This window comes from Lynx canadensis, chromosome D3, assembly GCF_007474595.2.
Source record: "Lynx canadensis isolate LIC74 chromosome D3, mLynCan4.pri.v2, whole genome shotgun sequence".
Classification (NCBI taxonomy): Eukaryota; Metazoa; Chordata; class Mammalia; order Carnivora; family Felidae; genus Lynx; species Lynx canadensis.
The window spans coordinates 41,352,740-41,367,872 of NC_044314.2; the positions used below are offsets into that span (position 1 = coordinate 41,352,740).

A 15,133-nucleotide genomic window follows, 5' to 3' on the forward strand; every position below is an offset into this window, starting at 1 on the left:
TACTTGCAATAATCCCATGGATAACTACAGGTCTTCTCAATGTTGTCCATATTTATCCCTGCTATATGTTTTTCTCTTTGTGGTCTTATGTTACTATTGTTGGAGGAAGTCTAAGAATTTTAAAGTATTGAAGAGTTTAGAAATGTTACTACATGCATAAACATATTTGTATACATGCATAAATGTATGCATATATACATATATATAAATAAATTTTTAAGTGACTCCTAATATACTTATTGAGGCCTAAATGATCGTAATGTTTGTTGAAGGTAATGCTTCATTTAATTACCACTTTGGGGAAGGAAACGTTCCCTGTGAATGGAGCTTATCCTTTCAAGAACCAAAACACGTACACTTTCCCCCTATTTTGATGCAACTTCCTGAAATGTACCAGAGATCTCTTCATCAACAGAGATTAGAAAGGTAATTTTATTTTCTTCAATGATTTGAGATTGATCATGATGAAAGTTTAATTACTGTAAGAAAATAAAGCCCTCCCAGAGATCGAGGACTTTATTTCCTGAGTCCCACTCTTAATGGCACTGGATTCTCTGTTGTTCTATTGAGTTGTGATGATATATATATATATATATATATATATATATATATATATATATATCTTTCCCTCGCTGAAAGGAGGAAATTGACCATTGGTTATCTTTCTTAATGGTGTAACTGTCTAAAAATCTTCTTCTCATTCTAATGTATTACTCTGCTTCTTTAAGTTGAGAAATGTGTGAATAAACTACTAATACAGTTTGAAAAGTAGGAGTTACTATGACATTGAGTTGTTACAAACTATGCCTGAAAACATGGATATTTAGAAGTATGGGTTTGCCATTGCTATTTTAGTTTGGCAGAGGTTCTTTCTCTTACCTTTTACTAAGTGATTATGATTTCAGTATTCTGATTTTCGATATACGATGCATTACAAAATTCCATTTTTCTTTCAATTTAAATTGAGAAAACAGTTTTAATATACATTACCTCAACAATAAATTCGCTGTTTACTTCTAGCACCACCTGTTATAGAAGGTACAACATTAGCAAAAAGTGCATAATTTAAAGGAAACTGTCATAAAACCATTGACAATCTTCTTTTGTTAATTCATTTCTTAAATCCACATTTTGTTAATAATATAGAAGAAGCATGGGTAATACAAAATGAATAATACAGTCTCTTTGCCCTCCAGAGGCTTTTACACTTTTAGGGAAGAAAAAACACATAATTACAGCAAGACAGGTTAGGATATATGCTTTAATGGAGGCACCGATGGGCTTGATGGATGGGTATAGCAGACAACTCAAGTGATCAAAGTGAATTTTGGTAAGGACTTGTAGGAGACTAGGGACTGAAAGGGCTCTCAAGGATGAAGCTGCTTTGATAAGAAGAATTGATAAAAAGGAAAATTTCAGCCAGAGTAAAACATGAACACAGGGCACTTTTGGATGTTCCAGAAATGATAAATAATATTATTAGCTGGAAAGTAGTAGTAAAGAGACATGGGAAACAAGGTTTGGAATCTCAGTTTGGAGACATATCCTGAAGTGCTTTATGTAACAGATTAAGGAGTTTGAACTTCATTGGATAAGAGAGTAAGAGTGACAAAAGTAGTGTGTGTAATACACAGCATCGATACAAAGGGTGGAATGTAAAGGAAAAGCACTTGAAGTCAAGACATGTAGGAATTAGCAATTGCTGAGGTAAGGCATACTTAGAACACCAACATCAGTGTTGAAGTGGCACTGGAAAGGAGAGAAGATAGAAACATTCCCAAAGAACTGGTAGGGCTTATGGACCATGGGATGCCAGGAGGGGAAAGGTCAGATGGTGTAAGCTTGGCTTTCACGGACAATTGGAGTGCTAGTCATAGAAACAGAAAATTCAGCAGGAGAATGTCACTGCAGTGAGAGGGTGTCTGATGTTCATTTTATTTTTGTAAATTTTTAATGTGATTCTAAAATTTGTGATAGATAGAAAAGCTAAAGAAGAATTTATCCAAACACGAGTGTTATTTGAAGTTAAAGGAAATATGGCTATTACATGCAATGGTGTAAGGTAAGTGAAGTAGGCAAGGAACAGAATCTTATGGGAAATGCTCATATCTGTGCAGGGTACAGAAAGAAGAAGTCCAAAAGCAGAGGGCTCCAAGAGCCCAAGGGAATAGAGAATCAGGGGACCAGGCTGTGGGTGCAGAGCGGATTCTCTCGGTGTCAGAATGCTACAAAGTGGTGGTGATTGTGGTGGTTGTGGTGGGTTGATGAGGAAGCTGAGTTCAGAAAGGAGAGATTGGATAAGCAGGTGGAGAAGTAATAAGAGAGGAAACAGAATCTCTGGAGTGGAATGATAAGAGGTTAGACAAAGAGGGAATATTTGATGGTTAATGTGCATAGCAAGGTGAAGGAGAATGGGAACCGAGAAGGTCATGGGTCATTACTAACTTTTGCTGGTGACATATGCCAAATCATGGGAGTCAAGGAATGAGTTATTGAGAAAGTGGAAATAGTAATTGTAGATTACACTTTCAGTTAGGAGATAAAAGAAATGTGGGAGGTAAGATATAGTTTGAGGGGTTAATTAGATCAAAATATATTTTTTAAGTTTATTTATTCTGAGAGAGAGAGAGAGAGGGAGAGAGAGGAGGGGCAGAGAGAGAAGGAGAGAGAGAATCCCAAACAGGATCTGTGCTGTCAGCTGTTAGCGCAGAGCCCAATGCAGGCTCGATCCCATGAACCAAGAGATCATGACCTGAGCTGAAATCAACAGTTGGATGCTTAACTGACTGAGCCATCTCAAGGCATATTTTTTTAATGTTGGGAAATCATGACCAAATATACGATCTAAAGGCAGAGGAGAAGGGGGCTGTGGAGAAAAAGTGATAGGAGGAAAAAGGAGAAAAGGAGAGGAAAGAAATCAAGGAACAGTTACAGTTGTGATTAAAAGAGAATAGGAATGGCTGGATCAAAATGTGAATAAAAGAGACTTGGTAATGAGGTAGATTGTTTCTTCCTTTGATACAAAAGATCAGAAGAATTCAATGAAGAGAGAAATCATTTTGAGGCATAATTAGAGGAAAATTATGCACATACCTGTTCCACAATTTTGTGGGGTTGGAGTGAGAAGAATTGGGAAGGGTGAAGGAAAGTGACAGGAAGCCAACTCATGCCATAAATGTTAGGGAACACTTGAGCACAGAAGGCTAGAAACAGAGGCAAGCAACTATTAGTCTGTAGTTGATGAAGAGTTTGAAGACTAACTGAGATGAGGAAGCAAGAATATGATGTGCAGGCCATCTGTTTTGAGCCTTTTTTTTTTTAACTTTTTTTTTTTTTTTTTTTTTTAGCATTTATTCATTTTTGAGAGTGAGGGAGACAGAGCATGAGCGGGGGAGGGGCAGAGAGAGAGGGAGACACAGAATCCAAAGCAGGCTCCAGGCTCTGAGCTGTCAGCACAGAGCCCGATGCAGGGCTCGAACTCATGGACTGCAAGATCATGACCTGAGCCGAAGTTGGATGCTCAACCGACTGAGCCACCCAGGCGCCCCAGTTTTGAGCCTTTTTTAAAGTAGAACTTGACGTGGGGCGCCTGGGTGGCTCAGTCAGTTAAGCGTCCGACTTCAGCTCAGGTCATGATCTCGCGGTCCGTGGGTTCGAGCCCCGCGTCGGGCTCTGTGCTGACCGCTCAGAGCCTGGAGCCTGTTTCGGATTCTGTGTCTCCCTCTCTCTCTGACCCTCCCCCATTCATGCTCTGTCTCTTTCTGTCTCAAAAATAAATAAACGTTAAAAAAAATAAAGTAGAACTTGACAGCCTAGGAGCGGGAAGAGAAGGAATGTTAGGGCTGTCCTCTGGTTGGGGATTGTTACCAAGGCTGACTGGAGATTCAGGGAGATGATAAGGTACTATTGTGAACTCTGGTGAGTCAGGGAACAGAGTGAAACAGGGAGAGACTGGAGAGAGACTAGGACAGGCAGGCAGGGTGCAGAGCAGATCTGCAGGTATGTGTGTGTGTGCGGGGGTATAAGAGGGAATGGGTGTGTGGTGGGGATTTGGAATGGCACCTGAGCCCAGGAAGGGAAAAAACGCATATTAGAAATTTGGCAGTAGGGCATCGTGTTTCTTCTTAATTCACTTTCTTCCTCACGTGTACTTTTACTAGATATCAGCAAAATATCTAGACATAGAAAAGAAGTTCAGTATTTAATAGAAGATGGTTTTATTTGGGTGTGAAAGATGTTTTATTTCATACTAAATAATGTCCCTTGAGAGTCAGGTTTTTTGGTGTTAGAAAATTAGATGATTCTGGAAAGAGGGTAAGGACAAGTAAAAATCCCACTAAATCCCACTACTTGGAGATTGCCACTGCTAATATTTGGAGAATTCCTTTCAGGCTTTTTTTTTTTTTCTTCCAAAAACACATACTCACATAAGTTGTAATATTTTTTTTTTGACCAAAGGAGAATTATATTATAATACACCATTTGGTAATTTGTTTTTTTCATTCAGTGATTATTGTGGTAGAGTTGCACATCAATGAATACATAAAGACATCATATATTTCGAAGGTTGCCTTATATATCACTTTAGTAGGTAGCTTCCATTCAGGTCATTGAGATGTTTGGAAAACAGAGAACGGATAGTGCTGTACATTAAACTCTGATATGTGATTGTCAAGCACTGTCCTCCAGCGGGAGGTTAACTGGAAGCACTGCCTCGGTGGATGCCGGAAGGTTGGTGAGCCAGGCACGTGAGCCCTCATCTCATGTTAAGAGATTCTTGTTCCTCATCTTCAGCTTCCCACCTGTCTCTATTTTCTCCCTTCCCTCCACTTCTCTTCTATCTCTCTCAAACATGGAATAGGTCTCTATTTAATTTTTCTAGAATTTCTCATGTATACCTTGTATATATTTTGTTAGATTGATACCTAACAGTTTAATTTGGGGGAGTATTAATTTAAATGGTATTGTGTTTTAAATTTCAAATTCCACTTGTTCATTGCTGGTATATTAAAAAGCATTTGACTTTTGTATATCAACCTCGTATCCTGCAACCTTGTTGTAATTGCTTATTAGTTCCAGGAATTGTCTTGTCAATTCTTTTCGATTTTCTACATAGACAATCATGTCATTGCACTTGCGTTTAAAGAAAAGTTGGGAAAGGGGCGCCTGGGTGGCGCAGTCGGTTAAGCGTCCGACTTCAGCCAGGTCACGATCTCGCGGTCCGTGAGTTCGAGCCCCGCGTCAGGCTCTGGGCTGATGGCTCAGAGCCTGGAGCCTGTTTCCGATTCTGTGTTTCCCTCTCTCTCTGCCCCTCCCCGTTCATGCTCTGTCTCTCTCTGTCCCAAAAATAAATAAACGTTAAAAAAAAAAATTAAAAAAAAAAAAGAAAAGTTGGGAAAGCTTTCTTGCTTGCATAGAAGCTTATTTATTGTTAACTGATTAAGTGCATCTCCACTGAAAACTATTATACAAACATGTTTATTGTGGAGTATAACGTATAGCTTTTAGATATGTTCCTTAGGAGTACCAAATCTATTCTCGTTAAGACTCTTTCCTAACTAGTTATCCCCAATTCTCTTAAGATTGGTACTACAGTTTGAAGAAGTAACCAAATACAAACCTTATTTAAATCTGATATTATGTATATAAGGTAAAATAGCTTAGGGGCCATATCACAGACTTTTTTGCAAGAGCCAAATAAAATATGACATGATAGCCAAGGCAATTTTTATAAAACATAATTTGGATTGGGGTGTCTGGGTGGTACAGTTGGTTAAGTGTCTGACTCTTGATTTCAGCTCAGGCTCGAGCCCCTCAGCGGGCTCTGCACTGATGGTCTGTCTCTCCTTCTTTCTGTGCCCGCCCCCCTCTCTCAAAATTAAAAATTAAAAAAAAAATTTAAAAATACCACAAATTGGATTGAGTCACTCCCTTGCTTCAAACTTGCAAGGCAACTTCCCATGGCCATTAGAATGGAATTTAGACTGCCTTCATAGCAAAGAGGCTCTATCTGATTTGGCCCTGCCCTTCTGCCAGCTCTGTCCTTTATCTCTGTCCCTGATGCTCTCTGTTCTAGGACTCAAGTGCTCCCTTGTCTCAGGTTACTGAATCACTGCTGGGAAAGCTCAAACTTCTGATTTTCTTTCTTTCTTTCTTTTTTTTTAATAAAAATTTTTAATGTTTATTTTTGAGAGAGAGAGAGATAGAGCATGAGTGGGAGAAGGGCAGAGAGAGGGGGAGACACAGAATCTGAAGTAGGCTCCAGGCTCTGAGCTGTCAGCACAGAAGCCAACACGGGGCTTGAACCCACGAGCTGTGAAATCATGACCTGAGCCAAAGTCCAACGCTCAACCGACTGAGCCACCCAGGCATCCCATCAACCTTCTGATTTTCAAAACACTGGCCCTGTCTCTTTCTTAGTGAGATATACCCGAGTCCCCCATCCCCAAGCTCAGTCAGCATCCATGGCCACCCTTTGTCAATGGTTGTCAAATCCATCATTGTTACATCTTCCTCTGTAAGAGTCTTCCCAGCACTTTTTCAGTGTCTGATGTTATTTTGAAAAGTTAACCATTTACTTCTCTGTTATCTGTACCTGTCCACTACTCTACATGTTCCAAGAAAGTTGGGATTTTGGGGATCATGTTCCTACCCTCTCCTATCAGAATGCCCAGTGACTAGGCATGCAGTAAGTATTTGTTGTAGAAATGAATAGACCATCACTATAAAATTGATAAAGATATTAAGCCTTGCAAAAATCGAGGGTGGCATTACTAAAAATGTAGAAGATGTAAAGGGAAAAATATATGCAGATATACAGGTGTATGAGATAATCCACACAGTTCTTTGAGAGAAATTATTTCATGGTGGCTTTTGATATCTTTTCTTTTGGTTCATGATATGCATGTGGTCACTCACTATCCCTGCTCTTGGTTAAGCATTGAACTTGGAGCAGCCTCTGAATGGGTGGGCTGCCTTCCACGTGCACTCAGACACACTTCTGGGACTTACAGCGCTTGTTCCTTATCTTATGGAGAATTTTCTCTCCCTAATTTTAAGTGATTTCTTAGACTTTCCCATGCCTTAAATAGTAATTTTGTGAGATTTCTTTTCAACTTTTTACCTGATCTGTAAAACACTGATCTAATTATAAGTATGATAAATTTCCATGAGAAAATAACTATTTGATTAGCAGCACCCGAGAGAATGACTAAAATCATTTATCAGGCATTTGCACCATAGGACTTTTTTTTTTAATGTTTACTTATTTACTTTTGAGAGAAAGAGAGAGAGAGAGAGTGTGTGTGTGTGTGTGAGCGGGGGAGGGGCAAAGGGAGAGTGAGACAGAGAATCTGAAGCAGGCTCTGTGCTGTTAGTGCAGCACAGAGCCCCACACGGGACTGGAACTCACAAACCATGAGATCATACCCTCAGCCGAAGTTGAACGCTTAACCGACTGAGCCACCAAGGCACCATAGGACTTTGAGCGTCAATGTGACTAAATTGTGTTTTTGTACAAATGGGCAGATGATAGATTAGAAAACCAGTTGGGGAGCAGTGACTTCAACTCTACTCCTTGCAAATACATTGGCATGAGGATAAAACAGCTAGAGGGGACTGCCTCCTACAGACAGGGCCATATGCTGGATCTGTGGTATGATTAAGGTCTTATTACACTTGATTTTTGCCACAGGTCTATCTATTTAAGAAAAATGAAATAATAAGCTTTGTTTGAAACCTAGAAGTTGGTTTTGTTTGTAATCTGTGTTTACTTTGCAAATCCTTGGGTGATTTAAAAAAGGAAGACAGGGGCACCTGGGTGGCTCAGTCAGTTAAGCGTCCGACTTCGGCTCAGGTCATGATCTTGCAGTTTGTGGGTTCGAGCCCTGCGTCGGCTCTGTGCTGACAGCTCAGAGCCTGAAGCCTGTTTCGGATTCTGTGTCTCCCTCTCTCTCTGCCCCTCCCCCACTCACACTCTGTCTCTTTCCTTCAAAAACAAATAAACATTAAAAAAAAATGAACATTTTCAAAAAGAAAAAGGAGGACAAAATAATATTTGTACTTTATCACTGTCTCTTATTTAATGTTTTGTGTTCATAAAATTAGTTCTACCACATATACAGACTAGATGAAAAATGTAAGATTGATCATTATGGAGCCTTTTGTGCTTCAAATTGTGCAGGTATGGGAAGTTACACGGAGATATATGTTGTAAGTGAAAGTCTTGTTCTGATCTAAAAGGAGGACACAATAGATATTTTACTTTTGCTGAGTGATGATCTGGAATTTATTGCTAATCATGAATCTGCCAGAGGCTTTAGTGTTTAAAAATATGTTAAAATCTTTGAAGAAATAGAATATATGTGTAAAATTTAAGAGAACAAAATTTTACTTTCATCTTCTTTCTTTATATTTCCAAAATAAATCTTTGGATTTACTGCGTTCTTATAAGTGATCTTGCAATAGCAGACAATTTTGAACATTAACATTGCCACGGAGAGTAACGTTTTTACAGTATTTTGAATTTTTGAGAATGTTTAATAATGTTTCATCTATCGTTAAAAATGATTTATAATGACCTATACACTGGCAACCCTATTGGGTCCTCTTTTAATATTGTTGAAAATAAATAATTGAAGATCATATGACTTGTAAGAGGACACTATGAATTTTAGAGTCAATTCTTTCTCAGTTCTGATATGGATATTTTGAATTATCGCTTGGCTCAGTGCCCCGGATACTTTTGCAATCCATTGCAGTGCAACCTAGCAATGTTTGCCATGTGTGAGAGGTGTGACTTTTTTTTAAAGGGAGATTTGGGAGAGGTCAGCTTGATACTTCAGGTTCAGGTACATGTTCATCATGTTGACTTAAGGAAAGAATATATATGTGGAAGCTGAGTATGTAGTGAATGATTCATTTAAAACTATCTGTGCACTTATACCTCTGTATAAGTATGATCATGTATCTCAGGGTTACATGAGAAGCATGATCATGTATCTCAGGGATATGTGTACCCCAAATGAAGATTATTGTTATAGCAGCAATTAGGCTGATATCAAGTTTCTGAAATCTGTGTATATTTCTTTTTCAATTATTTATTTATTTGTTTTTGAAAGAGAGAGAAAGAGAGAGAGAGAGAAAGAGGCAGAGAGAGGAGAGAGAAAATCCCAAGCAGGCTCCATGCTGTCAGTGCAGAGCCCGACACAGGGCTTGAACTCATGAGCCGTGAGATCATGACCTGAGCCAAAATCAAGAGTCAGACACTCAACTGACTGAGCCACCCCGGCACCCCAAATCTGTGTATATTTCTAAGTCAAATAGTTTCTGTCTCAAAATGGATATGTAGCACTAAATTATAGTTTAGCTTCATAAAAAGCAATGTGGTTTAGACACATTAGAGGCAGAAGAACTGAGGACGTGTCTTGACTTTGTTTACCAGCTATGTGACCTTGGATGAATCTCCTGGCCTCTCTCTGTTTCAGGTTCTGATCTAAAACGAACAAAAAGTGTGAAAGTGATAGGCACAGGAAATGCACAGTGTGTTCATAAAGAGGAAGAAGAGTGAAAGAGTTTTCTTCTGTGCTTTAGAGGGTATGTTCACAGCACACCCTGTCATATAAAAGTACTAGTCACTCATTTTTAAAGACTTGAAATTAGCCACATCAACCTGATCAGTCCTCAGTTTAAAGGGATAAAAGGAGTGTTTGGAGTTTATTTTATTTGCTCTTGTCCTCTTTACAGAACCCAGCTCAACTGAAGGATAGCAATGATCCATGGTTGCCCTGCGAATCTGTGAGTAGAAGCTCCTTTTCATCCTCTTGCTGTCCCCGACATTTTTTGTTTTTTAATTTTGGGAGGTTGCAACGTTAGATCCCGGGTTCTTATCTAGGAGAACTTATATCGTGCCTGTTGGAGGTGGTACACATCTGGTATTTCTGCTTCCTACTCAGCTGGCTCTACTGATGAGAGTCCCAATCGCCACGCTCTCCAAATCCTGTCCCTTTAAGGACAGGTGTTCTTGCAGGAACTCTGCAGGTTTTATTCTCAGGCCCTATGAAATCATGAGCCCTGTCAGGAGGCTCCTCACTTTCCATACCTGGGAATGGGTGTTTTGGAAGAAACATGAAATGACATTGTCTTCCTAAGTTGCACACAGTAGCCTAACTGTGTGAACATCAATTAAACTGTGCAAAATAGTTATGGGCTCCTGGATAATTGCAGAAATTCCTTGCCTATAAAAGTCGCCATTTTGGAGCCTATGTAGGTCACGCACCATTCTAAGGTGTGGTTTGGTCTGAGGGCCTGGCTAAAAGGCATCACAGAAAATGGAGACTGTTGGACTAGTTACCATGATGGTGGAGTACATGAAAAAGGGAGTTAGAGGCACCTGCAGTTGAGGGAGCAGAAATAACCCAGAGAGATGTTTGGTATCCTGGGTGTGCTATGCTCTCTCTGGCCTAGTTGATGAGAAGGTTTCCCATCTTCCTTTTTTCTTTGGACGTCCTTACAATAAATTGAATTAACTGAAGTAACCTGAATAGGCCTTTTTCTGGCAATATAAATGTACCTCAGAAGCTAAAACATATGCACCCGTGCTACTTACTCTCCCAGAATGAAAACTAAGATAGAGTATCTGCCCAGAAAGGGCTCTCACATTCAAAGAAAGAGGAAAGCAGATATAAAAAGATACTGGAATGTTACAGACCCTGTAAAAGAAGCATGGATGGGATACAGCATTGGCCCAGTTGAGAGAAGGAGTCAAATCAGGAAGAGTGGATAAAGTTTTGGACGTGTAATATTCGGTTCAAATTACAACTGTACCACTTATAGTACATTTATGAATCATTTATGTCCTAAAGTTTATTTGTAAAATGAGGTTACTTCTGTTTATCCTTTAGGACTTTCGTTATGCGTGTGAAATGACTTTGTTAACTGTAAAATGTTTTGTAGGGGTGAAACGAGCATGCAGTTCCAGACCAAATCCCTGAGATCCAACTCCTTGGTTGTCTCCATTTTAAACCATCAAGCTGGCTTTATAGCTCACTAAACCACATTAAAGTTGCCTATTAGGTGATAAGTGGGAAATATGGAGAAGTGACTTGGTTAGAAAGATGCATTAGAAACAAAATCCATCCATTCATTTAAGATTTTTCATTGATACATATTATGTGACAGGTACTGTTTTTTTTTTTTTTTTTTTTTTTTTTTTTTGTGGGAGACACATTCCAACCTGTTATGATGTACCCATTCTAGGGAGAATAATAGGTTATATGTACAATATCCAGTAGCCATCTAACTTTTGGCAAATTACTGAAGTTTTTCTGGGCCTGTTTTTCCTTGTCAGTACTTTCTCCTACAGAAAATACGGTGATTTTATACAAGATATTGGAATCCAAGTCATTATGTGTACTAACTGCAATATTAGACTACATACCATTCTTTTCCATGCTGAGTGTATTTAAAGTAGTAGCTACTGAACCAGGATGTTTTTCATTTTTGTGACTTACCTTTTTGAAGTCAGTTTTTGAAGTCATTTGCACACCTCAGACTAACTTATTAATAAGCAGTTCTCTCCTGAATAATACTTATAAAAATAATTGAGTAAAGCAATTGGTATCCTCATAGGGATATGTCAGAGATGCCAAGTTCAAGCCTAATTATACCACTTTTGTTTATAATTGAAGGTATATCAAGTAGTGGCATTTTAGTTTATAAGCTGTGTAATTTTCCAAGTAGAAAGGAAAGGCAAATATTTCTCATGCAGGTCATATCTGAAGGTTTCACTCAGGTCACTCCTTCCAGAAACCCTTTCATCAGAGGTGTTCTCTGTGTGTGAAATATTCCAATATTCCAGCTGCGCTCCCACTTGGGAAAGGGAAGGAAGTATCCCTGCAACTCAAACAGCAGTTTCATTACTTTGTAAGGAACTCCTGCCTGGATACTTGGGGACTAAAAAGGAGGCAGCTACTACTCAGGATTGAGAAGTTCTCTAAAAAAGAAAAAATATCTTTGTAAAAGGGAAAACATCATTGAGTCTCAAGAACCATGAAATATTTTCAGGGCAGGATTTTTATCCTACAACTACATCTACATAATATCTACAAGGTAGATATTATTGAGAAGACTCTATTAAAATCTCAGGTCATGTTATGGTAATAATACTAGATATCTCCTGGGTTATAACATTTTTTTGTAGCCCAGTGTGAAGTTTGTAGGAATCTGAAGGCAAAAATAAAGATTTGCCTACTGGGATTAAAGTATATATTGTAATTCTCTAGTCAGTTATATTGACAACAACAAAAATAATAGAGGTGAGATTTGCTTCCATGGAACCTTTAGTGTTACATGTTGAAAGAGGGAGGAAAGCAGGTAAGTGAAAAAAGATACTAGAATGTAATAGACAATGTAAAAGAAGCATGGATAGGATACAGCATTGGCCAAATTGGGACGTCAAGGTTTTTGTAACAAGCAGTATTAAAACCAGTCACTTAATGCTACTTAGGATATTCTATTTAGCACAAATGAAAACCAAAATCAGATAATGTGTTTTTGTTGTGGTTGTTGTTAGTGGTGGTGTTCCCATAAGTCTATACACGTAGAGATTTGTCTGACAATAAAATAAAAAACAAATGACTGTTCTATATGGCAGAATCACATTGTTTTATGTGAGAACTAAATTGATAAGTGGCTAGGTTAGTTCTAAATATGTTTTTAAATTTTGGTGTCTGTTTTCAACTTACAGTGAGATAATATTTATATGCTTAGCTACCTACCTGCTTTATTTTCCAAGAGCAAGAATACTTAGTTGAAGTGTTTACATCTCACAGGTAGCATATGATCACCATATGTACCCCAAAATTCTTATCTGATAGAAACTACATAGCTGTTTTTTATGATATCATCTACTGGATAGAATACAGGTCTCTTACAGCTCACTTACTGCCTTAAGTGATTCTTTCTTAGTAAAACCTATACAATCCCCAGCATGACCCAAATCTGTAGATTCTGCGACTAAAGTTATGAAAATACTATTTGTGAGCCAGATGCAAACTTCTGCTACATAACTCTTCAGTAGAGGTAACTAAAGAATCTCAGAGTTTCTGCATTGGCAGGAGCTTAGTGACATCATGTCTAACAGTGTTTCCTGACCTGGGGCACGATGAGGCCCTGAAAGGTTGGGTGCTTTGGCCAAAGGTACACAGCCCCTTTGAGGGGAAGCTGTGACTCAACCCTGAGGCTTCTGAGTCTCAGTTCAGTGTTGACTGTACCTGACTACCTCAATCCATTTTACAGGAGAACATGATGAACATCTTTAGGAAGACGATGCCAAAGGGTTTACATGATAAAATGGGACGCCCTATTGTAGCCTTGAGTTTTGGGTACCATTTATAGATCATGCTAGTCAAAATCTTGTTTAAAGTACCTTGTGGATGAGATATAGATGACATAAAGTACCCATCTCTGAGAAGCTGCCACACCCTCATTAGTGTGACCTGCAATGATGCCCAGATAGCCTTTGATTTAGTTAATGAAAAAAGGGCAGAGTTCAAGAAACAAAAGACAACTAGGTGTGCCTATTTTCCACAACATCCATAATATTATATTGACTTTCCTTAACTTGTTCTAATCTTGAAACATTCTAGAAGTTTCTACTTCCTAATTGCACAAGTTATTAAGTGATACGTTAAAAGATCTATTAGAAATAGAAAATACCTTAAGTCTATCACAATTACTAAGAAATGCAAAACACAAATACTTTAGTATCAGTGGGGAGTAGGGGGAAATTAAGTATCAAAAACCTGAAAATTAGTAAGGATAATAAATCAATACTACCTAAGAGAGATGCTGAGAATCTGAAATATAATACCCTTTTAAGATCAAGGAGAAGAAAAATGAACTCAATAAAATTAAATGGTCATAAAACATGCCTATGCGGAGAATAGGAGGCAAAATTTAATGCTCAGAAGTACCCTTTAAAATCTTGATACATGCGATGAGTTTTCCTTACAAAAACAAAAGATTTGTCTGAGTTGAAAGGCATGGAGATAACCCATAGAAATATAACAATAGGTCTATACTGATAATTCTTAATTTCTATTAAAAATTGAATCAGATTCTTTCCTTTTGTAATGCAAATAATGATCATTATTACAGGGCATCACACTTCTATTTGGAGTTTTTCAGTTGACAAATATTTTTCAAAAACGGTCTTATTTAATAATCTGTCTCCCAAGCTCAGAGAACGGAATGTTCTACCGCTGTTTCCTTCCAAGTTTGGGCTGTGTGACCTTTGGCAGTGTTAGGCTGCTGCACCACTTTGGAAGCTCAGGGAATTGTAAATTCCAGAAGAATGGCACCTGCCAGGGCAAGTGGACAGCAATGTGTTCCCTTATCTCCCTAGCATTGGCTGCCCTCTGCCTTTTAGAACTGATGTTCAAGATAAATCCTATATAGAGCCACTTGCCGGAGAATATGGTGGAAATCATTTTCCAAGGTCATGTCATAGCATCACTGTGGACATTCCTAGGAGACTGAGAGGCAGCCAAAAATAGGGTATTTGCCTTTGTTTGCTTTGAAAAAAATGTCCAGTTTTCCTAATAATTCCCTCCTCTTATCATTCCCTTTATTTTTTTAACTCTTTTGACTGAATTGTCCTGTCATTTGACATTCAATAGACTTATGTCTAATGTAATCTAATTTTCTTTAAATGTTTATTTTCAGAAAGAGAGAGAAAGAAAGAAATAAAAAGAGAGAGCAAGCGAGCGTGCAGGAGGAGGTTCAGAGAGAGAGAGGGAGAGAGAGAATCCCAAGCGGGGCTCCATCCCATGAACCATGAGATCATGACATGAGCCGAGATCAAAAGTTGGATTCTTAACTGACTGAGCTCTCCAGGCACCCCTTAATTGATTTTTAAAAATAGATTTTTTTCTAATTGAATTGGCATAGTTTGGTGAATTGACCGACCTGATCTCTGTTCCTCTAGGAATCCAGAATTAGAAGCTCCCTTACCTTTTTCAAGGGTAGGACACTTGCTATACGTGATACCTATCTGGAAAGCGCTTTATGCTTTGAGCACCAAAGGAGGAAAGTAGTATAATAACCAAAATTCCATGTTTATTTTAAATAAATA

General features: G+C 38.4%; 2 protein-coding genes across 5 annotated transcripts in view; one reads left to right on the forward strand and one right to left on the reverse strand.

Annotated features, from left to right (window-relative positions):
- The window catches only part of DSG4 (desmoglein 4), a 30,028-nt gene extending 28,253 nt beyond the window's left edge, over positions 1–1,775 (reverse strand). Inside the window, 2 exon segments of the mRNA XM_030336996.1 lie at positions 991–1,026; positions 1,719–1,775. Coding sequence (XP_030192856.1) covers positions 991–1,026; positions 1,719–1,775 — 93 coding nt within the window.
- The window catches only part of DSC1 (desmocollin 1), a 360,764-nt gene that overhangs the window by 108,940 nt on the left and 236,691 nt on the right, over positions 1–15,133 (forward strand). For all 4 annotated transcript variants that reach the window (XM_030336571.2, XM_030336568.2, XM_030336570.2 and 1 more), the window contains exon 3: positions 9,745–9,795. In XM_030336571.2, the coding sequence (XP_030192431.1) occupies positions 9,745–9,795 (51 nt within the window). The remainder of the gene's footprint in view (positions 1–9,744; positions 9,796–15,133) is intronic.